The sequence below is a fragment of the Eucalyptus grandis genome, chromosome 8 (assembly GCF_016545825.1).
Source record: "Eucalyptus grandis isolate ANBG69807.140 chromosome 8, ASM1654582v1, whole genome shotgun sequence".
NCBI lineage: Eukaryota > Viridiplantae > Streptophyta > Magnoliopsida > Myrtales > Myrtaceae > Eucalyptus > Eucalyptus grandis.
Genome location: NC_052619.1, coordinates 42,724,644 through 42,751,728, shown reverse-complemented (window position 1 = coordinate 42,751,728; position 27,085 = coordinate 42,724,644). Strand labels below are relative to the sequence as shown.

At 39.0% G+C, this 27,085-nt stretch overlaps 2 protein-coding genes across 2 annotated transcripts; both read left to right on the top strand.

The window, feature by feature from the left end:
• The first annotated feature begins 2,521 nt into the window (after window positions 1-2,521).
• LOC104414509 (low affinity inorganic phosphate transporter 1) lies at window positions 2,522-5,275 on the top strand. The gene is made up of 3 exons (XM_010025653.2): window positions 2,522-2,593; window positions 3,120-3,908; window positions 4,398-5,275. The coding sequence occupies exons 2-3, from the start codon at window positions 3,132-3,134 to the stop codon at window positions 5,208-5,210; spliced, it is 1,590 nt and encodes a 529-aa protein (XP_010023955.1). The 5' UTR covers window positions 2,522-2,593; window positions 3,120-3,131; the 3' UTR covers window positions 5,211-5,275.
• Window positions 5,276-23,400: 18,125 nt separating this feature from the next.
• On the top strand, window positions 23,401-26,324 carry LOC104414508 (low affinity inorganic phosphate transporter 1). The gene is made up of 2 exons (XM_010025651.3): window positions 23,401-23,676; window positions 24,529-26,324. Exon 2 carries the CDS (start codon window positions 24,547-24,549, stop codon window positions 26,104-26,106), a length of 1,560 nt encoding a protein of 519 aa, XP_010023953.1. The 5' UTR covers window positions 23,401-23,676; window positions 24,529-24,546; the 3' UTR covers window positions 26,107-26,324.
• Window positions 26,325-27,085: the final 761 nt, after the last annotated feature.

The following is a 27,085-nucleotide window of genomic DNA, read 5'->3' as shown; positions in this document are numbered from 1 at the left end:
CATTTAAACGAAAAGTTATATAACCACTGGGGTTCTGAACAAAATAGCAATTTAAACCCGAAAAGTGGGTACTATGCCCCTGAATGTAGAGTAGGCGTAGAGTAGAGATGACCAAAAAAAAAAAAAACGAAAAGTTATATGCCCCTGGTGCAATTATATAATCCGAAGTTTTGTTTGTTGGTGCAAGGACCGATGGTGTTTTCCCTTCAATGAATCTCGAAATGGGCTTTTCGAAGATACAAAATGGTAGGGCAACGGTTGACTTTTGGTAATGTCAACTCTCCAACTTAAGCGTGATGACCAAGTCGGGGGCGTCCCCGAATGTCATTACATGCAAAGCTCACGACTCTCAAGCTCTGTTTGTTTATGAAAAATAACTTCCAAAAGCTTTTTTTTTTCAAATTTTTCAGCGTTTGTTTAAAAGAAAATAAATTGCTGGGAGAAAACATTTTCTATTATGGGAAAATAGTCTTTTATATTAGGGAAAATACTTTCTATTTTTGAAAAATGAAAAACATTTTCCTCACTTGATCTATTTTATTTCACATCCCTATAAGCCCTCACTTCCTCTTCCTCCTTCCTTTTATTTTATTTTAAATTTTTTTATTTTATAATTTGAATTATTTTTATTTTCTTTATTTTCCCTCTTTCTCTTAGTTAGGCGGCGACGGCAACCGCCACATCTAGGCATGCGGCAGAGGGAGGATGAGGAAGAAGAAGGGAGGCAAAGAAAAAGAAAGGAAAAAATAAAAATTTGATTTTTAAAAATAAATAAAAATTCAATTTTTTAAAAAATATATTAAGTTTGTGGTCAATTAAAAATATTAAAATTTAATTTTTTTGTAATTTTCCCCAAAAAATCAAATTAGATCAAGAATAAAAGAAAACATTTTCCACTTAAATTTCAAGTTTTAGTCGAATACTAGAAAATATAGTCAATTTCTAGAACGATGACTTCTTAGAAAATATTTTCCGGAAATGTAATGTTTTCCATGAAATGAACAGATCCTCATGTTAGCCTTTCGCTGTCCCGATTAAATGAGTTACGATTGTTCTCGGATAAGAAATAAAAAAGGAAAAGGAAAAATGATGAGGATGAAAAAGAACTAGGGGTCTGATTTGGCAGGATGAGAATTTTGGAGATGGTTTGTAAAATTTTTGTTCATGAAAACAATTTTTTTTCCCAAGAACAGATTTAGAGTAGAATCAAGAATAAATAAATAAAAATTGATTCACACTCTAGAATCAAGTTTACCTTCTTCTTTTTTCTTTTTCCTCCTCCTTTTTCTTGTTCTTCTTCCCTTTCTCTTGTTCTTCAAGTGACCAAATTCTTGTTTAAACTTGAAATTGCTATACTGGTATTATGACGTCAAGATAACCACTTTGGTGAGCCTCGATATCGGCGAGAGAGGCACGGCCTCTGAGGTTACATCATCCGAAGGCCGGTGAACAGCCACCTTCAAGAAGAAGAAGAAGAAGAAGGGGAGGAAGAAAGGAAAAAATGATTTAACGTAGGAATTAAAAAATTTCTATATATAGAATACATATTTAATTTTTTATTTTAATTTATTATTTAGTATTTATATTTATAGTTTATACTATAGTTTATTATTTACTATTTAATAAAAATTTGATTAGTTAATATTTTTATTACTTAGTATAAATATAGTTAATCAATATAATTTCTATGATTTGATAAAATTTTAGAATTGGAATAGAAATTTTATGTAGTTACCAAACGCATTCTTTTGCTTAGAAATTGTTCCCGAGAAAAAGAATAAAAAAGAATCATTTATGATCAAAAATTGTTTCGAGAACATAATGATTACCAAACGCGCCTTAGACGTCACACTTGGACTTGTTTAAACTTGATATTTTGCTATACGATAATGTTTCTGAGGAATGATTTGAACATTGAATAAATGGGGAGGAAAGGGGTAATGATATGTTTTAATCTTTGTATCTGGACACCTAAACGAGCCCTACATCTGTTGGAGGTATGCGAGGATTGGACCAAAGATTGTGATCTACATCAATCCAAAAATTTCAGGAGATTATAATTGATAAATTATATCAATCCATGATTGAATTTGATTTAATACATCTTCCTTTATTTTCCTTAGTTAGACATTCATTGTATTATAAATAGGAGCTTGTACAATATAAAACACAATTGAATATGCAGAAATTACAAGTTGTTCTCTCATTTTTGGCCCATTCTTCAAACTCTACAGTATCCAAGCAAATTAATATTTTCTTTTCCCAATTGATGTAGAAAGCACTACTTGCCAAATATTTTTTTGAAGGGCCAGCTAAGAAACCCAAAGTGGAAAGCTGTACGGAAAAGATCAAGTCCTGATATTCTCAAGTTGACTTAGAAAATTTTTTTTTTAATACATATTGAGATAGATTTTTAGGAGAAGGTATATGCCCTAAAGATGCCCGATCAATATGCCCTAAAGATGCCCGATCAATCACATAAATAGCTGACACTCCGCGCCACCTTTCACCATTCTCATCACCACCATCTTCTTCTTCTTCAGCGCTTCACCTGCCTCTGCCATTAGAGGGTTTTAGCGACTGAGGGAAGTAGGTGAATCTCTCACTGTACTTGTGCTCCTCATTCTGCCATATAAGGCTCCTTGCTAGTGGATTTTACTAAACTCCTCGTGAATAGCATTGTCATGTTGATGTTCAATCAACGATTTTGGAAGATGTTTTTCATGATTTTGTGTTACCCTTTTTGGAAGATGTTTTTCATGATTTTGTTACTTTTACCCATTGTAACACATTCCAATAGTAGTAATATAACGTTTTATATATACTTGAAGTCATCTTTATTCCTTTAAAATCTATTTTCACGAAATTATTGATGCATTACATCCCCCAATCTTGTCGCAATATATGTTCCGGGATTAGAAGTTATCACACTTGATTCCTTTATAACTGATGCTTCTACACATGCTGCATAACCCATATCAAATGAGATATGAGATGCTATCTTTTCAACTTGGAACTCGTGGATCCAAATAGACTTATGCCAGATGAACGTATAAAATTTTCGAAGTCGTCCTCTGTTATACATTTTGATGATAACTTCAACTGCAATTTACATATAGACGCATCAAACCATGGCTGGGAATCAATTGATAGTGCTTAACGCACTCGATGTCGCGAAGACGCAATTGTACCATTTCACTGCCATCGTCATTGCTGGAATGGGCTTCTTCACCGATGCGTACGATCTGTTCTGCATCTCCCTCGTCACCAAACTCCTCGGGCGGATATATTATCATGTGGATGGTGCGCCGAAGCCCGGTTCATTGCCTCCAAATGTCTCTGCCGCTGTCAATGGCGTGGCATTCTGCGGCACTCTGGCAGGCCAGCTCTTCTTTGGCTGGCTCGGCGACAAAATGGGGCGGAAGCGCGTCTACGGCTTAACCCTAATTCTTATGGTCGTTTGCTCCATCGCCTCAGGACTTTCGTTTGGGGATTCGCCTAAGGCCGTCATGGCAACCCTCTGTTTCTTCAGGTTCTGGCTCGGTTTCGGCATTGGCGGCGACTATCCTCTTTCTGCCACCATCATGTCTGAATACGCAAACAAGAAGACTAGAGGGGCTTTCATCGCGGCAGTTTTCGCCATGCAGGGTTTCGGGATTCTTGGTGGCGGGATAGTAGCTCTCATCGTGGCGAGTGCGTTCGACCATAAATACAAGTCTCCTACATACGAGGTCGACCCCATCGGCTCCACTGTGCACCAAGCTGACTATGTCTGGCGGATAATCTTGATGTTCGGAGCTCTCCCCGCCGCGGTCACCTACTACTGGCGGATGAAGATGCCGGAAACCGCCCGTTACACCGCACTAGTGGCCAAGAATGCAAAGCAGGCAGCTGCAGACATGTCCAAGGTAGTTTAACTTCTCATCAGGCTTAGTATTTTATAGCCTCATAAATTAGGCTGGCAATTAGCGGGTCGTGTATTTTCCTGCCATCACAAAAATATTCCACCGTGATTATAGTGTTTTCCATTATGATGAGTGAAAACATGTCGTTTTGGATCAGTTTCGGCATGTTGAATTAGAGTCTCTTTTTATAAATTAGTATATATGCGAGGCGTGTTTTCATATCGTGTTGGGAGCTGTCATCCCTAACTACAATAGATCTATGAAATGACGCAGAAAACATCAAATGGGTGCGTATGTAATTAATAAAATGCATGCACAAAGTAGTCGGCATGTTTAAACGCACCAGATAAGATACTCTTATTAAGTTTTAGCAAATTTTTAATTTGTCGATCATTGTTAAAGTATTTGCATCATCACCAATCCCCCTTTGACCATGATTTACTCATACGTGATTCTAAGTCACTTGGCAATTCTATTTAACATCTGTTACAGGTACTGCAAGTAGATATTGAAGCTGAACAGGAAAAGGTAGATCGGCTCATCCGCAATAAAAATTCCTATGGCTTGTTCTCGAAGGAATTTGCCCGCCGCCACGGCCTTCCTCTCCTCGGCACAGCCAGCACTTGGTTCCTACTGGACATTGCCTTCTACAGCCAAAACCTCTTCCAAAAGGACATCTTCACCGCAATCGGTTGGATCCCACCGGCTAAAACGATGAACGCAATCCATGAAGTGTACAAGATCGCAAGGGCGCAGACTCTCATCGCCCTATGCAGCACGGTGCCAGGGTACTGGTTCACCGTGGCTTTCATCGACATCCTCGGCCGGTTCTTCATCCAAGTCATGGGCTTCGCCTTCATGACAATCTTCATGTTCGCACTTGCAATACCGTACCATCATTGGACGCAAAAGGAAAACCACATCAGTTTCGTGGTCCTGTACTCGTTCGCCTTCTTCTTTGCCAACTTCGGGCCAAACGCAACCACGTTCGTGGTGCCGGCCGAGATCTTCCCAGCAAGGCTGCGGTCGACATGCCACGGGATCTCAGCGGCTGCTGGGAAGGCCGGGGCAATCGTCGGGGCATTCGGGTTCTTGTATGCGGCGCAAAACAAGGACCCAACAAAGACCGACGCTGGATACCCTGCCGGAATCGGAATTAAGAACTCCTTGATCATGCTCGGAGTCATAAACTTTGCTGGGATGTTGCTGACTTTCTTAGTTCCTGAATCAAAGGGCAAGTCCTTGGAGGATCTGACCGGCGAAAATGAGGAAGAGACAGCTGAAACAGAACTGCAAAATGCTTAAATCATATGATTCAACATCGAGTGATCGTAAGGAAAATATAAGAACCTATCTGATTGTCATCTATGTTTGGGGATTGTATTCGAAAGTGTGTTCAATTTGTTGTTAAAGGTTTTTCATTGTACGTCTATCAAATATGGAATTTGTGTGTGAAGCTGGTTTTGATTTACATTTGCAAGGATCACTTTTTCTGTTTTTTTGTTATTTCTTATTACTTAATCTATTATTCTAATAGGTAATTCAATTTATAATTTTCTCTACTAATCATAATGATTGTACTTTCATTTTTTATCCGAAGTACTTTGCTATCCCACATGAAAAACCTGATGTTCAGCTCATTCAATTACTTAATCTCCCCAGAAAATTTGCTAATCTTTCATTTTAGTTTTGAATCCATTGAAGTTTTTAACAACGTTAGGTCAACGGAATATTCAGTTGAATTTCTTTCGAAATTTCAATGTTGCCCATCATCCTATTTCTTGTTTGTTTGCTTGTGCTTTTGAAAGAACCAAACGGGAACAAACTTGTTCCAAGAATTATATCTTCTAATGCTTGTTGCCTAACTACATCAAAAGAAAATAATTAATCTCAATCAAATATGCACTAGCGAGATCATCACCTTGAGCAAAAAAAATCTTATTTAGAGATTATTAATCTTGCCGATTGTAATATTACGAGGAGACTGTGAAATGATGCTAGCCCTCTTACTTATATATATTTAAAAAAAAAAAAAAAAAAAAAGGATTTTTTTTTTTTTTTTTTTTTTTATCTTGGAACACGCTTTATTCACTCATTCTTTAGTTTAGATACTCCCATTTCTTTGTATTTTGACCATACTATCTCTTGGGGAAAAGTACCAAAAAATTCTAAACTTATTGCATTAGTACTAGTTCAGTCATAAACTTTTCAATTGTATCAATTCAGTTCTAAGCATTTTTACATCGATACTAATTCAGTTCATCCGGCGAATTTTGGCATGCCGTGCTGACGTGGATATCGGCCAGTGACCGGACATTGATGTGGCAATTTTTAAATATTTTATTAATTTTTATTAATTTTTTTTTCATTTCTTTTTTTTTTCTTTTCTTTTTCCTTTTCTTTTCTTCCTTCTTCCTCCTTGGACTATTCTAGCCTAGTGATGGCCACCTTCGCTCGCGACAAGGCTAAGGCGAGGCTGGCCTTGCCTGGATCTAGGCGAAGCTGCCTCATTGGCGACCCTGGGAGAGGCTGGGCGAGGGCCATGACCCTTGCCGGCTACCGCCAAAACAATCTAAGGAGGAAGAAGGAAGAAAAGAAAAGGAAAAAAAAAAAAAAAATGACAAAATTAAAAAAATTTAAAAAATAAAATAAAAATTTATTTAAAAATTACCACGTCAATGTCCGGTCACCGGCCGATGTCCACGTCGGCGCAACAGGCAAAATTGGCCAAATAGACTGAATTGGTACTAATGTAAAAGGTTTAGAACTAAATTAGTCAAATTGAAAAGTTTAAGACTAAATTGGTACAAATATAATAGGTTTATGACTTTTTTGGTACTTTTTCCCCATCTCTTGTATAGCCCATCACTTTCATTAGAAACTCTACAAAATTTGTTTTGTTGTTTTTTTTTTAGTCGGTAAAGTGGTTTTGTTTGATCAACTCTTTTTATTTTGTTTCTTCTTTTTTTCTTGTAGGTCTCACTTTCCTTCTTGTTTCTTTTTGGGTAGTTCATGTCTGGTCCCTCCACACTTTATAATGAATTCATCTGGAAATTACTTGAAAAAAGTATAAATAGATTGTACGATAGTTAATTCAAACTTAAACATTTGATTGTACTAATTTATTCCTAAGCATTTTGATGATTTGCCAATTTAATTATAAACTTTTCAATTAAGCCAATTTAATTATAAAATTTCTAACATTCTACAAATTTAGTCTTGAACTATCCTATGTGGCACAACTGAATGACCAACGTTAATTTTTTTTTTAAATTTTTTATTCTTTATTTCTTTATTTCTTCTTTTCATTTTTTTCTCTTTTTTTTCGTAACCCTAGGCTAGTGAGTTTGCTGGTCAAGGCAAGGGCATTGGCCATCACCCGGATCCAAGAGAGGGATGCAACGCCCTCGCCAGCCAATAGGCGAGGGCCTAAGGTTAGAAGAAAAAAGAAAAAAAAGAAAAAGAAAAGAATAATTAAAAAAATCAAAAAAATCAAAAATTTCTATAAATAACTAAAATTTATAAAATAATCAATCTCAGTACCGACCATGTCTCATAGAATAGTCGATGTTGTCTAGATCAAAAGGACTAAATTGAAGAATAGTCAAAAAAAAATTTTATGATTAAATTGATAAATCATCAAAAGATTTATGACTAAATTGGCATAAATGATAAATTTATAATTGAATTGGCAAATCGTCAAAAAATTTAAGGTTAAATCGACTTGATTAAAAGATTTAAAACTGAATTTATATAAGCACAATAAATTTAGAGTTTTTTTTTTTTGGTAATTTTCTCAATAATATCTCATAATTGTGTGCGAAGACCCTACACTTACATTTGTATTGAAACAACATGCAGATACTTGATTTGATTTGAGTTGGGTTCACTACAGAACATTTGAAAAGTGAGAAAAGGATCACTCACGCTTTTGGCTCCGATCATTCAATCGATCATCTATCAATTTACCTCGCTAGGGGTATTCTAGCCTACTTGAGCGAAGATGTTTCGAGAACCGTACGTGCCGATTTTCTATTGTTTCTTGCAACAGTAAAGGGGGTATAAAATGATTTGAATCTTGTAAAGACTTGAAGTCTAGCATTCAAATACCAGAATTTGCAACTCCAGAGTTTGTTCAGCCACTCATTTATATATGTAAACAGAAGTTATGGGGAGAAATTGTTATGAAACGAGAACCTTCCGTAACTGTTTGAGATATTTACTCAACAACAACCTCAATAAGACAATGAAAGCACAAAGAGCGGATTCAAAAGGAATAATGACGCCAATATTTATGTGGAAAGCCCTTTTAATGTAAGAGGAAGACCTTTAATTGTAAAAGGGGAAGAATCACGGTGCAACGAAATCCGGAAGTCAACTTTAATCAGTGTACAAGACATTCAACCACACCACGAACATACAAGTACAAAAGCTCGCCCTCCTACAATTTATTACATCACCAATCTTCAAATTACAAAGCATGTTGCTAACCCCTCTCTCTCTCTCTCTCTCTCTCTCTCTCTCTCTCTCTCTCTCTCTCTCTCTCTAAAAAGAACAAACACAACTTTCCTGGAAGCCCGGTACAACCTTGTAAAAGAACAAATAGAAACTCCCGGTTGTGCCTTCAATTTTTGGACGCAAAACAACCTTGTTGTCGAGAAAATTCTAACCCCTCTCTCTCTCTTTTTATCTGTTTGTGTGTGCAATCTCTTAGAAATAGACACACTACAAGATCCATGGGCCTAAGTTTACAACTCATGGGTCTAATGGTATTAGCTATAGCTGGGCAGATAAAAAGCACTAATGTCTTGGGACGACTCGTGCTTCAAAATGTAGCCTCTGAAAATGAATTCGATGGTTTACTTATCTTCACTCAATTGTGTTAGACACTACAAAACTTTGGGATTCGGCTAGTGAGAAAAGTCGCCGTGCATATTCGGACTTTTGAAGCATGATTTGTTCTTGATGAATTTGTCGAAACTCCCATCTCGTGATGGACACACACCAACAAATACAGATTAACACGTCCAAAGTTTTTATTGCGTGCTCTCAACAGTTTCAATAATATCTTAGCTCTAAGAAGATTTCAAAGCTGGTGGAAAATCAACTTGATCACAAGATCAAAATATTTCAGAGTGATGGAGGAGGTGAGTTTACTAATATCAAACTTCAGAATCATTTACAGCAGTGTGGCATAAAACAGAGTATTTCCTGTCCTTACACACCAGAACAAAATGGAATCTCTGAAAGGAAGCATCGACATGTGATTGAATTAGGCATGGCAATGTTATATCATGGTAGAGTACCTTTGAAATATTGGGTAGATGCCTTTATGACAGCAGTCTATATCATCAATATCCTTCCTACAACAAAGCTACACATGACTTCACCTCATTATAAACTGTATAAACAAAAACCAGATTATGCTCATCTACGAGTCTTTGGATCCGCCTCGTTATCCTTGCCTCGTGCCCTATAGACAACATAAATTGATCCAAGATCTCTCATATGCATTTTTCTGGGATATAGTGAGAGACACAAAGGCTACATGTCTCTTACCTACTAATGGACATGTCTATATTTTGTGCAAATCTATTCTCAGCTATTGGATTAAAGAGCCCCAATCAGAGCCAAAAGTATTTTATGGGATGGACAAGCAGATATGAAATCTTACATGCTAGAACTAAACATGTTGAAGTTGACTTCCACTTTGTTCGGGAAAAAGTTTCCTCAAGTTCATTACAAGTTATGTTCCAAGTCATTGCCAACTTGCCGATATCTTTACTAAACCGTTGTCACGACTAGTACATCATCATATGCGAGTCAAATTGGGAATTAGTCGTCTTCCCATTCCCAATTTGAGGGGGAATAAAGAACAAAGGTCAAAACCACGGTCTTACGTGGATAAAGAAACAGAGCAAAACAAGCTGAAGCAAGAACGGAGCAAAGTTTTGAGTTGGCAATCCAGAAATAGAAGATTGACCTGCTATTCAATATAACATAGTTAGTTTGATGATTCAATCTTGTAACAATATGAGTCTGTAAAAAGAAGTTTATGGAATGAAGATATAAAAGCTCCGCTTATTGTAGCCAAGATGAAGAACAGATGATTCTCTCAATTCTCTCAATTGCTTTCATTTTCTTTGGTAGAACTACAGTTGATTGTATAGATTGAGAGAAGTAGAAAAGAGATCTTACTTGATGTAATTGATCGATTCAGTTCTATCAATATACAGAGTTCTTTACCTCATATGCAGTTCATCTTTGATATCTGCATCTTCACAGGGTGTTGGTCAGCAAGTGATTGTCTAGTGTTTAAAATGATAATGTGTCGAGAGAAGTGATTGCATTTTCTGAAACTTTGATTTGCAAGTGTCTAAATCAAATTGTATAGTAAGTGCCTTAACTCTATTCGAAGGACAACTTTTTTTTACACTACCCAAATTATTAAATAAAAATACTTTATGTTGTAGATCACCTCGAAGATATCATATTTCCATTTTTGGGTAGTTAAGTTAGGTAAACATTCCAATCGACCAGCCGTAGAAGGTCTTTTCTCCCATCACTTATGAAATAGGAAAAGCTTCTTCACTGCTCTTACTCTATTCCTCTTTCCTCTTGACAGTCAAATTCACTAATTATTACTTCTAGGCGAGGGGTCCCTTTTCTCTCAGCCTTTCGTTCCCTTAACACCTCGCATACCGAAGGAGCTTCCTAGACCCCATATGGTCTTTCATCTTGATCATTGCATGAGATTCGATATCGTGATTATACTTGGAAATTTCACCGATTGCTACTTAACCGCTACCAAACCTCTCATTCCCATAAAGATAAGCCATTATCTAGTTCTCATCTTCTTCAGGACCATTTGAGGAATATTGGCAGAATATTGTCATCATATTACAAGATTTTGTTGGATTTCATGAGATTATAGTCTTTTTTCGTTATTTACTATGTTAGCTAGTTTAGTTCGTAGTTTACTTCTTTTTTATGTGCATGTTGATCGGATGCAATACCCCTTGAACGTAATTAATTATTCATCTTAGTAATACACAACTCCTTTGTCTCTATCTTTACAACTTTATATGTGACATCACTTCTCTACCTGCATTAGGAGATGGACCCAAATACCCATCGGATATGATGTACAAGTTTTTCACATACATCTTTTTTTCCCCTTTCTTTAAAGATATTAATCAATATCACTTCTAATTTCATGGTCCTATTGATTTGATTCAAATTTTGAATTTTAACATTTTTTGTTGACTCAGGTATTTCATAACGATTTATATGTCTTTCCAGTTACATGTGCAAGGCTCCATAATTTGTTATTTCATCTTGAAGTTCTGAATGTCTTGTTAATGGTAGTAGATGATATTGTCATTTGAGAGCTTAAAGATTTGCGTCCAAGATTAACTCCTTAAGCTCGGACGATTTCTTATAAAAACATAAGTTCTCTCCCTACCTTCTATATACGATGAGGATGAAATTGTTTGGAGCTAATCCATGATGAACTTATAGTGGAAGTAGTCCCTTCACCCATTATAATTGATCCATTTGATTCAATGATATATCCCAATATAGTTTTTTTAAATTTTTTATTTATTTTTAACCATCAGTGGATGAATCACTCTTATACATCGTATCTAATAGGAACAACGCCACGGATAGTTTTGAAACTGTAATAAAATCATACGCCAAGAAAAACATAGATGAGATTGTTACTTGTAATCATATGCACATAAAATAGTCACGATTGTCACGGTTTGCGAGAATGACGTTAGGGTACTTAGATTTTACTGAATTTTCTTTATTGAATCATATGAGGCCACGTATTGACATTTGTTCATCGGTGTACCTAAAATTCATGAATGATATGTAAATTGACGCTTTCATATTCATTTTGTCCACGTGCACATGGCTTCACTCCGCCGTAATATTTCATGACGACATAATATGTACTACAAAACAACAATTCACACTGTCCATGTATATAGATATCACATAATTGTGTGTGGAAATCCTAGACTTACATTTGACGAGGAGCAACGTGCACGGTGACATACTCGATTTGATTTAATTCGTGGCCACTACCAAACATTTGAAAAATGAGAAAAAGGAAAGCTGGCGCTTTTGGCTCCAATCATTTAATCAATCGTCAATCAACTCACTTCCTTAGTGGCATTTTACCCAACTCGAGCTCAGAAGTTTTGAGAATCGTGCACGTGGAGTTTCCATTATTTCTTGCAAAATCTGGGGCTAGAATGAATTAGGGAAGTTTTGAGAACCGGGCAAGTGGATTTTCCATTATGTCTTGCAAAATCAGGGGTCTAGAATGAATTAGGGAAGTTTTGGCAACCGGGCAAGTGGACTTTCCATTATATCTTACAAAATCAGGGGTCTAGAATGAGTTAGGGAAGTTTTGAGAAGCAAGAGTTAGGTCAGCCATAAAAAAGGTATTTTCCACCATCAGTCCCGAACTAGGAACAGCTTCTCCACTATCATTATTCAATTCCTCTCTTCTTTTGATACTCGATCTCACCACTTATACTCTAGGCTAGGGTTCCTCGTGTCTTGCTCCTTTCATTCCCTTTATGCCTCGGCCGTTGAAGGAGCTTCCTCAACCCCATTTGGTCTTTATCATAATCATCACATGAGATTTGATATCATGATGCGAACTTTACCCACCGCTTCTTGCCGGCACCGCACTTGTAGGCAACATTCCGAGCGCACTAATTTTACTCTAATAGCAAAACTCTTTACTTGGTAAAATTTTGTAGTGAGTTAGAAAGAAAAAAAATTAGGTATTGATGATATAGAGGTGATGTTAGAGAAATCTGGAAAATAAACTTGATTGCAAATCACAATTCTGCCCGATTGCTTTGTTCATCAACCTCTATTTGTCAAGAAAAGTTATCACCTCAAATGCTCAGTACCTTTTTTTTAATGGAGTTCAGAATTCTAGCAATTAATGCGTATCACTTATGAAAAAACATTGGTGATGCTCACCTTGAAGAGAGAATATTTACTGTATTGACAAAGGGTCAAGTGAAACTTGCAAGGGCTTAATCCATCATTAATGTTCTTACATGAGATGGCACATTAAACAGTGATTAGGCCATATAGTGATACTTGGTCAAGCCATTCTGTGAAGAGCACTACTATAATTACTGAAAGTGTCACTCAAGAGTTCTCATTAAATGGTGTTTGTAATTTTTACGACCTTAGACAAAGAAACGATGAAGGAATCAATGAAGAGGATGACAATCTAGGATTTTTTGTTTTCAAATTTTCAAAATATGGCTAATTGAAGAATTAAAGAGAGAGTGTTATGGATTTCTACTAAGACTTGTCTCGTCAACTAAGTTATTACTATGTGTCATTCAATTCAATAATTATATGATAAAAATTGATGAAAGTTACTGGTAGGTAAATGTGTCACGCATATACTAATTTGGAGTTTTTGATGACTCCAAAAATTAGTTTAGAATAAATTTGTCATATATGTACCAATTGTGGGGTTTTCATGATATTAACTTAATAATTTTTCATGTGAATTTGTCACGTCAATTATCATGCATCATCCAACTCAACAATTTAATAATAAAATTTGACGGAAGTTAATGGAGGGTAAATATGTTATACATGTACCAATTTGGGATTTTTGATGACCCAAAAAATTAATTTGTCATAAATTTGTCACAAGGACTAGTTTAATTTTTCATAGTATTAATCCACTAGCTTATTATTGTGAACCATTTATTCGATCAAAGCCATTCAGCAACTCATGCAAGAAGCGTCGTCCAAGTCCAAAAGGGGCGACCGTTGGTTACCTATTGGCACTCTATATGGACCGAACAACAAAGATGATCCATTGTGGGTGGCAGATCTTATTGATCCGACACACAAAACCTGGAACCAACCTCAAATACTCCCTCTATTAGGTGAAGATATCACAGCCCAGGTATTGAATATACCAATCAGACATATTCCTATCGTAGATCGAATCATCTGGACAGGAACAAAAAAAAAGTCCAAAAGGGGGCATCCCGTTCCCAAGTCACAATTGAAATTTGAACGAGCTCTTGGTTTTCAATGATCAGCAAAATGGTTTTTCGCTTATTCAACTAAAGGCTCAAAACACGACGCCATCGGGTTTTTCAGAATCGATGCCCCCTCCTACCGCTACTCCTCGCAAAAAAACCATGAGTCAAAGTTCGGAGACATCTTTGACCTAACGTAATCCCTGATTAGGACAGGCGTTGTCCTGGAGTCGTCAGCTGTTTCAGCTTACTCGTCGAAATTGAGGGCATGGTAAATTCCGTGCTCATTTTACATCCATCAGGGAATTAAAATTCAGCATGCTTGTCCTACAGCTCCCGAACAGAATGGACTCTTCGAGCGTTAACACAGAAATATCGAAGAATTTGGCTTAACAGGGTTGTTTCATGGTGAAGTTACGGATAGAATTTGAGTGAAACCCTTTGGGACCGTGGTTTGGGCTGATTAATCGGTTACCTTCGCAGAAACTTTCTTAGAAGTTCATTTGAGGCGCTATTACATAAAATACCAGATTATCGAAGCCTTTTGGACTTTTAGGGACTAAATGCTTTGCTTCCGTAAGGGATTAGACGAAAGATAGAGATCGACCCACGATCAAGCCTAGTGTTTTCTCGGGTACAGGGAGCGAGTTTCAAGAGGGGCATCGCTGATACTATCCACCGGTCGGTTGAACATATATCTGTCGTCATGTCGTATTTCATTTCCCACCCATTCAAGGCGCTTGGGTCGTTATTTGAAAATTCTCATGCAAATGAATCAACGAGAGTTCCATGAGTTTCTTGCAGGAGAATGTGAATTGAATCCGATATCGGATCCATATCCATGCACTTCGTTGTCTCCACCCAAGGAAGACCTACATGATGAGATAGAACCAGGAGCAACCCTGTGATGTGATCGTGCAAAAAATGAAGATGTGGGGAACATCGTGTCCAAGCAAGAAAGCGCTCGAATCACTTCAGATGGAGCTGACCCATCTATCTACTGTGATTCAAACGAGCGTGCTTTTCCGCCGGACGACAAGAGTGCAAGTTCCCCCACCAGATACTTGAGATGAATACAGAGAATTCCCCTTCTGTGGCAACACAAGCTGAAAGTCTTCTTGATCGTGCAACACCTGGGAGGCTGCAACCTTGTATCTAGGCCAATGTTCATCGATAGGATTGGAAAGAATCAAATCAGTTTAGCGATCATCAATCTTATCGAGATGTTGTCGGTGGACTTTCAGGATGCGACTTTCGTTGGGAATTGGATCGATGGGGTTTAAAATGAAGGAAAAATCCCGACTCTAAATCTGAATCAAAATTTTTCTTAGAAATAGAGAGAGATAAAACAAACAAAAAACGGATGGGTCATATCGATTATTAACTCTCGGGACTTTGTTTTGAGACTGATCCGGGTTTGGTCACCTGAGTCATCCAACATCAGGCCGGCCTCATTTAGAATCCCATTTTGAAATTGTAATTTGAGTGCGTGTCTTAAAACTAGAAACCACAAACTTTCAAAGTACAATAACCACACAAATACGATTTGAAAGATATTGACATCTGAATTTTGGCTATTCTGTATAATCATTAATTGCATAAGAAAATTAGGATTGGTTCAATCCCCTAAATAAAAACATTGAAAAATTGCACAGCATTGCATTTAGAATTATTAATTCGCATCAATCATATTGCAGGATAGCAAAAGCGGATAATTTCACAGGATATTTTGGCATCGGGAGTTTTAATCATTTGAAACGGATGGCCAATTAGGAGACAAAATAAATTCAAAGGAAGAATGCTTTGCGGATAAAAAAGATTGCATTTTTAGGTAAAAGCGTAGAAGATTGGGTTTGTTGTCCTCGTGCGGGCATACATTGAGAGAGACAGAGAGAGAGGACATTGCGAACGCCCTGAGAGAGAGACACGAAGACCCTATTCCCGTAGCCGTGCGATTTCATCCCTACTGAGAGTCTGAGACCGTGCCTCCTCGTTTCGGCGTTCACACCTAGTGAGGCCCGCGCAAGGGCGTACTCGTTTGCCGCTGCGTTGCTGTCGTTTGCTGTTGTTCGTCACTGTTCACCGCTGCTGCGTCGCTGCTGTTCGTCGTCTTTTGCCGCTGCTGTGTTGCAGTCGTTCGTCGCCGTTCACCACTGCAGTTCGTTGTCTTTCACCGCTGCTGCTCGTGGTCAGTTTGCTGTCCAGTTTTTCCGCTGTTGCCGATTGTTGTTGGCTGTCCAGTTTAGTAGCCGCCCCTCGCCACCACTGTTTTCCGGAGATCATTTGCTCGTTCCTGTTGCCCTAGGGTTACCGTCCGATTTTGTGTCAACTCGGTGGTTTCGTTGACCGGTTTTTATCACTTTTGTTTCTGGACGAACCAATGTTGCTGTGAGTTTGACGTGGCTGCTCCGATACCGGTTCTCTGCTGTCGTTCACCCTCGGCCAAATTACACCCCACATCGGGACGTGATTTTTTCTTGGGGCTGTTCTCTAATTTCTCTTTGTGCGGGTGCTGTTATTAGCGACAGAAAGCCATCGCCGATTGTCCGACGAAACCGGAGAAAGTGCATCAAGGTTATTTCCTAATCTCTGAATATTTAAATTGCCTAATTTGCAATATATCTGCTGCAAACATGATTTTCTTGAGATATTAGGTTTATCCTGATTAGATGAAGTTCTTGTGTTAAGAAAAATTTTAATAATCAAGAATATTGAATTGCGAGACATACGATCAGATTTTTTATTGTTTTGATTTTCCATCTTGAGTTGGGGCAAATTATGTGCTCTTTATTGTCGATTACATTGCCTATGTTGATTTTTAGTGAGCTTATAAAATATATATATAATCGCATTGCATGATAGGTTAGATCACAGTATTTCATGTCGGAGTAGCTTTTTAGTTGGTTTTTCATGTTTAGGATGACGTAGAAACTTAGGAAATTTCATAAGTTGAAACAGACTTTAATTATTCCTCAGCCCAGATTAGGCCATGATATATATGAAGTAATTTCTTATTTTAATCATAAAAAATAAAAATAAAAAATGAAAAATCATAAAAAGAGTATGCATATGCATATAGCTTTACTATGTCATTCATCTCACGTCATGAGCACTTGCATATTTAAGGCCATGTCAATCAGATTGCATACACGTTGCGATTGTTTCTTAATTAGTGTTTATCTTTAGAGTTATGTCATATGAATTGCATGTCACAAGTCATTAGAATAAAAATCATGCATATTAAATTTAGATTAAATTGCACATAATTATTTTTTTATAAATAAATAAATAAATAATTAGATCTCGTATCATTTATAAATCATGTATCGGGCACGCATTTTTTAATAAAGTTGTAGTTTGTTTTGCTATAAGGTTAGTCATAATTTTTACAATTTATCGCTTAAGTTTATTGGATTTTATTTTATTGATTGTGCTAGCCAGCCTTTGCAAGTGGCTTTGGTTAAAATCAACCAAAACTGCCTACATAACTCTTTTGAAAATAAAGAAAAATGTATCGAAATGGCGTCAAATTAATTGAGCGTAACTATATTCCCAAACTTATTGAATCTCCGGTTCGTAAAAATAAAGTTTTCATCCATACTTTACTCAAGTTTTTAATTAACCTAATTAATTAGTGGTGGCTACTAATTGAAGAAAATTGCATGTTTAAATTGCTTTTTTTGAGTACCAAGTTTCAATTGGTAGGGCTTAGGAGGGTCCATGCTAAGTTTTCGGATTTAGTGATTCATTATCTTGGGTGATTCACCTCCAGAAGGTTGCGACAAAACAAAATATCGAAAATCAGGAAAAAAAAATTCCTCCTCAACCACCTCAGCCACTCCAGCTCACCTCGAGCTAGATTGCAGGAACTCGTGTTAGGTTGAGTCGAGAGAAAGGTTCAAATTGACCTCATTACTGACACTTGAATTTTGCCCATAATTCAAATATGCATTTTTCTGATAGAAAATTAATAAAGCAACTAAGAAAATTAATAATAAAATGAAAAAAAGCTTCAGCCCATCAAAAGGAAATTGGCCCTGACTTTCCTTTGCCATTCACTTTCTTCCCTCACCAGAGACCAAGCGAAGGGCAGTTGACCGAGTACGCCCGCGAGAAAAGGTAGGCGAGCGAAGCGGAATCCAAAGCGCTTTGAAGCTGAGTTAGGAAACGTAACATATTCAAGTGGTGGGATAACAAAAAAGGAAGATGGCTTGGGGTGCTCGCTTTTCCAGAGCAAATATACTGGTTTTGACAATGAAAAATGAGATAATGAGTTGGGAGTTCAATAAATTGGGGATGAACAAATTAACAACCTCCAAGAAAAAGAGGGGGAGCAGATGAATCAGAGTCACATTCTCTCAAATAAGACTACAACAAGAAAGCTCTCGCTCTATAAATTAACATCAAGGCAAGCAGCCTCAGAAACAAATTCCATTCCTCAATTCTAGATAATCACACCCCTTCTAGACCATAACATGGCCACCGTTAATGAGAGGGACTTTTGATACCAACCCCTCCTCCGCAGAGCAAGAACGGACGAAGCGATTGCCCGGGAGACCACCCGCACGTGACGTCGTTGTCACATGGCGTCACCGTCGATGCTCTCCCACGGAAGATCATCGTCCACATCCTCTCGAGGTTCCCCAGGTCGTCTTTGTTTTGAGCCCAGTTCATGTGCCAGCCGTGGCGAGCCCTAGCGCGAGACCCATTTGTCCTCCAGCTCCACCTACATTGTGCGCCATCCTCCCACGGCCCCACCCTCATCTTCCACTGCGACCGCCCCCTTGGGAACCAGCTCTACTTCACCGACGATGTCCCAACGACGACAGAAGGTCCTGACGGGGAAATTCCATCCTTGGTTCGGCGAGGACTTAATGAGAGGACAAGAAAATGAGAGGGAATAAAAGAAAGCTTGGCAAAAAAACTCACATAAATCCTTCTCGTTAATTGCATTAATAAAAATATTAACATAATCAAAGTCTGTGAATTTTAGAACCTCTGGTTATATAAATATTGAAAGATCACTCCAGACCCTTAATTGGATTTTCTAGCCAACCCCTTAAAATGAGGCTAGTGAAGACTTCTAAAATTATATTTTAGATTGTCTAATACAACTAATAATAAAATGAACCCGTCATGTAAGGTATAAGTCTTGTGGAGACTCACCATGGTTCAATAAACTCGACATGGCAGTAACCTAAAAAAATGAAGTGATGTCATCTTTTTGGGTAAAAGTACTATTGAGAGAGTTATTATGGTAAAAATATTCTTAAATTTGTTTTTCACACCCGATTTCCACCATTGCACGGGATATGGATTTGGGAGAATTGGGCATTCATGTAGACCTCAAACTCAATGGCCGAAATTGAAGACGAGGACAACTTCTTTGGTAGACATGACCTCAAGTGCAAACTCACGAGCAAATATCCCTAATTGCCACCCCCTCCCCAACGAGGCCTGCGAAGGATGGGTCACGACACTAAGTTGAAAAGAAATTCCTAAGGCCACATGGGCTATTCCATGGCCAAGAAACTCTTGGCCCATAACACATGTATCTTCCATACTGTGATATGACTGATTCTACTACCTAGGCACCAGCAATATGCCCCAAAAGCTTCTGTCCTTGTTTCAGCATGCATCACATCAAGATCACATTTGCACCCAAAAACTGAAGTTGACTAAAAATTTCGCCAATATCTTTACATGGATTGAAATGTAGCATGTAACTCTATCAAAAAAAAAAAAAATTACGCTCCGGAAGCACAATCAAAGTACATGCGCCATTTTATTTTATCAGTTGCTGTGAATATGCACTTTTGTGAACGGTACCTTTCTTCCCAAAATTCGCAGAAACTGTCACGGGGTTACCCACCACATGATAGGCTAACATGGCATACAATTTTTGTATTGAAAGCCAATAAAAATTCGACATATTTACATGACGTGGCAAGTAATTGAAAAAAATCAAAAACTTAATTCTTTTTTTTTTCTCTCTCCTCTTCATCCTCCATCTAAGGCAGTCTCCTTCGTACAATCACTGGCGACTCACCAGTGCTACATTGAAGCCAACTACTACTGCTCGTGGAACGAGCTGTCATCACTCACGGCCTTAAATACACAGAGCACCACCCCCCGTCCATAGCTCCGTCTTCTTTCTTGTCCATGGCGTTGCTTGATCTGGCCTCGTGGAATTCGTCGCTAGCCTCAATCTTCCCAACGAAGAGCTCCATCTCCAGATATGGAGGAAGTCGCCGATGATCCATATCTACTATCTAGGACAAACTTCAAATCTGATGCTATGGCTCATCGAGAAAACCCAAAAGTTTCATCGTACCCACGAAGGAAGCTTCATTTTGAGCAAAGAAAAACAAAGGAACGTCGATGGTCCATCTCCAGGATGAACTCCAAATCTATGGCTTTGACTTGTCGAGAAAACCCAAAAGTTAAATGCCCGCTGAACCTTCATTTCGAACCAAAAAAAAAAAAAAAAACAGGGGACATTTATGTACGCGGCGGTGCTCTACGGATAGAAGGCCACCAGCGACAACGGCTCATTTGATGAGCAGTAGTGATCGGCTTCAATGCAGCGCCGTTGAGTCGTTGGTGACTGGACGAAGGAGACAACCGTAGGTGGAGGAAGAAGATAGAGAAAAATAAGAACTAAGTTTTGTTTTTATTTATTTATTTGTCACATCAGTAACATGTACCGATTTTTAATTGATTTTGGATACCACAAATATATGTCACGTCAACCGATCAAAAAAAAAACCTATGATGCGATGATATCCAACCACTAAATACTTTCTCTTTGAATTCGCTTCGCCTACCTTACCACTAAATACCTTCTCTTTGAATTCGCTTCGCCTACCTTCTTTTTTTTGTGGGCGTGCTCAGTCAACCGCCCGTCATTGGTCTCTGGCGAGCGAAAAAAGTGGATGGCAAGGGAGGGTCGAGGCCAATTTTCCTTTTCATGGGCTGAAGCCTTTCATTCCTTTTCTTGTTGATTTTCTTGGTTGCTTTATTAACTCTCTATCACAGAAGTTGCATATCTGAATCATTGGCAAATATTCAACTGTCAACGACTTAAATTATCATTAATTTCACTCTCGACAAGTGACCTCATCATTTGATTGATGGTGAGCTCTCCATCTCTCTATTGTCCTTAAGGGCGGTTGTTAGTCACTCACTTTAGCAAAAATATGTATAATTTAGATAGTTATAATGCATATATATATATATATATATATATATATATATATATATATATATATATATATATTGTTATTACATCAAATTAGTAATAACGAAGACGGTACTCAAATTTGTGATGACACTCTTGAAGCGAACCCTAAGAGGGCTAATGGATTACTAGACAGGCCTCATAATCCTCTCGTCAAGTGGCGCTTGCACTTCACCTGCACTCTTTTAGATCTTACTGATCAGAACCAGTTTATGTCATTAATTTGGTATTGTCTTAAAATTGCCACTAACCTATTTACTATGTTGATTATGAGCTCGATAAAGCAAAGTAGAGGAGATTACTTTACCCTTACGAATTAGAAATACTAAGTATAATGATTTGTCATGCTATATTAAGTTAGTGCCTAACCATTGGTTTTTTTTTTAATTATTATGGAAAAGTTTTTCATGCAATCTTGGTTGATTTTATTCTCTATCATGTAAGTCTAAATGGTAATGCATAAGTGCGCAACTAGTGGATTAAAAAAATCATTGCTAATTATAATGAAGCAACAAATAAATAAATAAATTCTTCCCAAGCCATCCCTCCCCCTTCCCGCCCCCAAAAAATGAAAATCATTTCGAGCCGTCTTGGGTGGTAAGTAAACACCGCCCCGTTATTACGCTTGTATCAATTGAAATTATTGAATGAAAATTTTTACATTATCCACTATAATTTATATCTAAATATTTTTACAGACAATAAAAAAAAATTCATTTATTCAATTTTGTAAGCGATATAAACGATCTTTTTTTTTTTTAAAGAAACTTTATCCAAATCATTCATTTTCTGTACAAGAATCACGCACTTAAATAGTGTAATATACGTAGTTATATCTCGTATGCCAATGCAATGTTAAAGATACTCTGAATGCGATCTAAAGCTCCTCATATGAAAAGTAATTTTTCAATATGACATCCAAAATGAGGCATGTAAACACTTGTTCATGAATATTCTAATTTTTCCATCATGATAACCCCCGCGATGCAAAAATATAACGTGAAGAACGTGGATGGTCGCGTGCGGAGGTGGAGCAGAGCAGATAAGTGAAGTGCGACGAAATGGGGAAAAGACAGAGAAATATCATTTTGTCAAGAGAACGATGATGGCGATGATGAAGCGGCTAGAAAAGACAGAGAGAGAGACAGACAGACAGACAGAGAGACGCACGAGAACGCTGCTAAATTGCTAACAAGTGGACGAAGATCGAGTGCGAATGGAGAACGGAGGAAGACGAAGACGTGAACCACAGAAAGTGATGCGGCTGTGCACGGGTTTGATTTTCCTCTCGGATCTCTCCATGTGGAATGTCCGAAATAAATCCTAGGGTTGCTAAATATACTTCATAAAAAGGAATTACTCGACAGGTCCAAGATGAACCGAGCAAGTCCCGCGCCACATCCATTGGACCGATTTGGGAAACTCGTCTGTTTCCAAATCTTAGAAAATTGATTCTTGTAAATTTCCATGGATCTAGAATTCGGGCAAGCCCCTAATTCACGATGCGTTAGAATGTTATTAGAAGGTTGATGATACTTTGGTTGATGTGATTGTCTCGAAAAAAAAAAAAAAAACAAAACAAAAAAGGTGTCTCATTGATCAAAGATAAGACTTTCTTTCAATCTTGTAAAAGAAAAAAAGACATGATGATTAAAGTTGAATCTCCTTTGTCATTTTGCATAACTGGCAACTTTAGAGAGTCTATCTCATCTTTTGTCATGTTCATGATCTCATTGAATATCTTCACAACCCCATGCCCCATTTCATCATTCTATTTGTAACTCGTTTTGATTTAAGCAATAACCCTTTTCAATCCATATAGAAAAGAATATTTTGGACATATAATATAAGAAGTAAACATATCATGACTTAAAAAAAAAGTATATATCTATTATATCGAGTATCGTATATAGTCATTTACATATTTATTTATTCAAAATGTCGCGTATCGATTTATATTTGTACAGGTAAAGTCTTTATGCAGAAGCTTCCGCGTGGACACGCCAACCTAAACCTAGGTTTTGTAGATTCGGGAATGATCCCCAGGATGAAAGCCCATGGAAGCATGCAAAAGGAGGAAATAGAAGCTGTAGAACGAAAACAAAAATATTGTCGAATATTCCTCTAAAAAATTGAAAAAGATTCGTTTCGGACCGCCAGAGAGAGAGAGAGAGAGAGAGAGTCCGTTGCCTTTATATACGGAGGCCTCCTTCCCCAGCTAGGTACGCCCCCCTCAATCTTTCTCTCTCTCTCTCTCTCTTATTCATGAATGCAAGGGACGAAAGACACCTCCCCTTCCCTCTTTCGAACTGCATGCATTTATGATTCTTGACTCCTTGAACTGCCCCTACTCATTTCCTCCACCTTCAAACTAAGAAAGTTACAGAACAGAAGTCGAATCGTCTTTCTGAAGCTCTCTTCTGGAGAGAAGCAAGAAGCAGAGGAGGCAACCATTTTCGCCGGTACTCAACCCTCCGAGGCTGTTCAGGTTCGTTGCCCTGTTCGCAGACTGTTCTTTAGGACTGCCGTTCTTTCTCTTCTTTTCTTGGGGTCTTTAATCTACCTTCCTTTTGATGGGTCGCCTAATATTCGATTCGACGAACTTGCGTACCCGTTCGAGTCTGGAGAAGCTTCTCAAAAAGGTGAAAAAAATCATCAGGAGATACAACTGGAGAGAATATACGGCCACGCGTTTTTTCTTTTTATTCAACTTTCGTGTGATTAACATCAGAGTTTCGGTTCTTGATTCTGAAGCATCGTGAGAGATCTTTGTCGTGAGAAGTGACTTCCCGATTCGGGCGTATGATTTTTGAGGATTTCACTGTTTTTCTTTTTCCTCCTTTGTCGTTCGCATCTTCGCTCGAGTGTTCTAAAGTTTGGCTCGGTTGTAGTGCCTTCAGCTCACCATAAAGATCTTTTATTATAATAATTACGGCCTAACCTTTTCGTGGTTTTCATGTGATTATTTTAAAGGTAGCTTCGGTTTTTGCGTTCACACACTAAGGTCAAGCCAAACGGCTGATGAGATCAGGATGACGTATGACTCCGTGACCGTTCGAAAGATAAATAAAAAAGAATTGATCATTCGAAATAATTATTGTGGTCTCGCTTTCTTGTCCTACGATTTCTAGGATGCTGCTCCAGGTCAATTTCGCTTGTCGCCTCTTTTGGCTCCCTCATTCAACGCTAGGACCCCCCAAAATTGTACAGTTCACATGCCTGTGTTCCCACAGATTATGTCCTCTGGCTCACTATATCTTCACATGTGATCTGTTTCCTAGCCTAACGTGAATTGCGGTACTAGCATTATTCACTTTCGTTTTTGGTCATTGCGCAAAAGTTGCAGAGAAATTGCTCCATGGCAGGGGAACAACTGCAAGTCCTAAACGCTCTCGATGTGGCCAAGACGCAATGGTACCATTTCACGGCGATCGTGATCGCCGGCATGGGATTCTTCACCGACGCGTACGACCTCTTCTGCATCTCCCTCGTCACCAAACTGCTCGGCCGCATCTACTACACGAAGCCGGGCTCCCCCACCCCAGGAAGCCTCCCCTCGAACGTGGCGGCCGCGGTCAACGGCGTCGCCTTCTGCGGCACCCTCACCGGCCAGCTCTTCTTTGGCTGGCTCGGTGACAAGATGGGCCGGAAGCGAGCCTATGGCATGACCCTCATGCTCATGGTCCTATGCTCCATCGCCTCGGGGCTCTCCTTTGGCCACAACCCGACAGGGGTCATGGCCACTCTGTGCTTCTTCAGGTTCTGGCTCGGGTTCGGCATCGGAGGGGACTACCCTCTCTCGGCCACGATCATGTCCGAGTATGCCAACAAGAAGACCCGGGGTGCCTTCATCGCCGCGGTCTTCGCGATGCAGGGTTTCGGGATTCTGGCGGGCGGAATGGTCGCCATCATAGTCTCCTCGGCTTTCGATTCGAAATACCCTGCTCCGGCGTACGAAGTTGACAAGGCGCGCTCCACCGTGCCTGAGGCTGACTACGTGTGGCGGATCATCCTGATGTTCGGTGCCCTCCCTGCTCTGCTCACTTACTATTGGCGCATGAAGATGCCCGAGACAGCCCGCTACACAGCCCTGGTCGCCAAGAACGCCAAGAAGGCCGCTGCCGACATGTCGAAAGTCCTCTTTGTCGACCTCGAGGTGGAGCAAGAGAAGGTGGAGCGCCTGTCCCGGGAGCAGAGGAACGACTTCGGCCTCTTCTCAAGGCAGTTCCTCCACCGCCACGGCCTCCACTTGCTTGGGACGATGAGCACGTGGTTCTTGCTCGACATCGCCTTCTACAGCCAAAACCTATTCCAAAAGGACGTCTTCAGTGCCATCGGGTGGATCCCCAAGGCAAAGACCATGAACGCGATTGAGGAGGTATTCCGGATCGGCCGGGCGCAGACCTTGATAGCCCTGTGCAGCACGGTCCCTGGGTACTGGTTCACCGTGGCGTTGATCGACCACATGGGTCGGTTCGCGATCCAGCTGATGGGCTTCTTCTTCATGACGGTGTTCATGTTCGCCCTGGCGATCCCGTACCACCACTGGACGCTGCCCGACCACCGGATCGGCTTCGTGGTCATTTACTCGCTCACCTTCTTCTTCGCCAACTTTGGGCCGAACGCGACCACGTTCGTGGTGCCTGCTGAGATATTCCCGGCGAGGCTCCGGTCGACGTGCCACGGGATATCGGCGGCGGCTGGGAAGGCCGGGGCGATGGTGGGGGCTTTTGGGTTCTTGTACGCGGCTGACGGGATCGGCGTGAAGAAGACACTGATCATACTTGGGGTGATCAACTTTTTCGGCATGGTGTTCACGTTGCTGGTGCCCGAGTCCAAGGGTCGCTCGCTCGAGGAAATGTCCGGCGAGAACAAGGGAGAAGATGAACCTGAGTCGAGCCGTCGAGATGGTGTGTAAAAAATTAGAACAGAGCTTCGGTTAAACTTAACTAATTAGGTCTCTACTTTGATATAAGCTTAAGAAATTATGTACTCAATGAAGGAAGTGGCAAGATAGTCGTCGTGGTTTTATTTTTATGAGCTTATGATGAGGAAGTAATAAATAATGTAAATATTTGGCAATTTCTTAGCCCTTTTTCGAAGCATGATGCATTACATGTGCTCCTTGAAACGAAATAATTTGGGATTGTTATTTGGTAACTGGGTAAATGTTAATCTTGTCCCAATGACAGATCAGTGCATTGGCTGTCTGTCACCAAATTATATTTTTTGCATTCGTTGACTGAAGGCAGGGCAACTTCATGTAAATTCAACTGTTGGTCAACAAATTGACTAAAGTCCAAATTTGAAGACACTTAATAGGGAGTCGGTTGACTTGTATTCTTCAATAGTCACATCATCCCACCCACGACATTTTAGTGCGCGTGATCCATACGATTATTGATTTTCTCCCGCTTAGCTCAAAAAAAAAAAAAAAAAAAAAAACAGTCAAACAAGAAATGAGAACATACTTTTTTGCACGCATGGCTTTTCACTATATTATTTGGACTGCTATGTCTGTCAAACTCATGACCAAAAGTCAATGGTTATCTCCTTGTCCTTAGACGTGATGTCTTTTAAACGGTTTGTTTTTACGGAAGTGGGTCGACCATTCGCGAGATGGTGGGTTTGTTCAAATGTTTAATGAATGTCAGTCATATTTGGTATATTATATTTCGTATCCGGAATCCTTGATGCATTCCCTGAGGGCTTTTGGCACAGTTTTTGACGAGAGAATTTGAGCCTATAAAAATCATTAACGAAATATAAATATGTTGGGTAAAGCAATTTGAAAGCTCAATGCATTTTCAAAAACCTTTCTATCAAGGTCAGTGTGGACCAGCATTGAGCCAGCATTTTCGAAATGGCAGAGATTAGAATTAATGAAATATTTTATT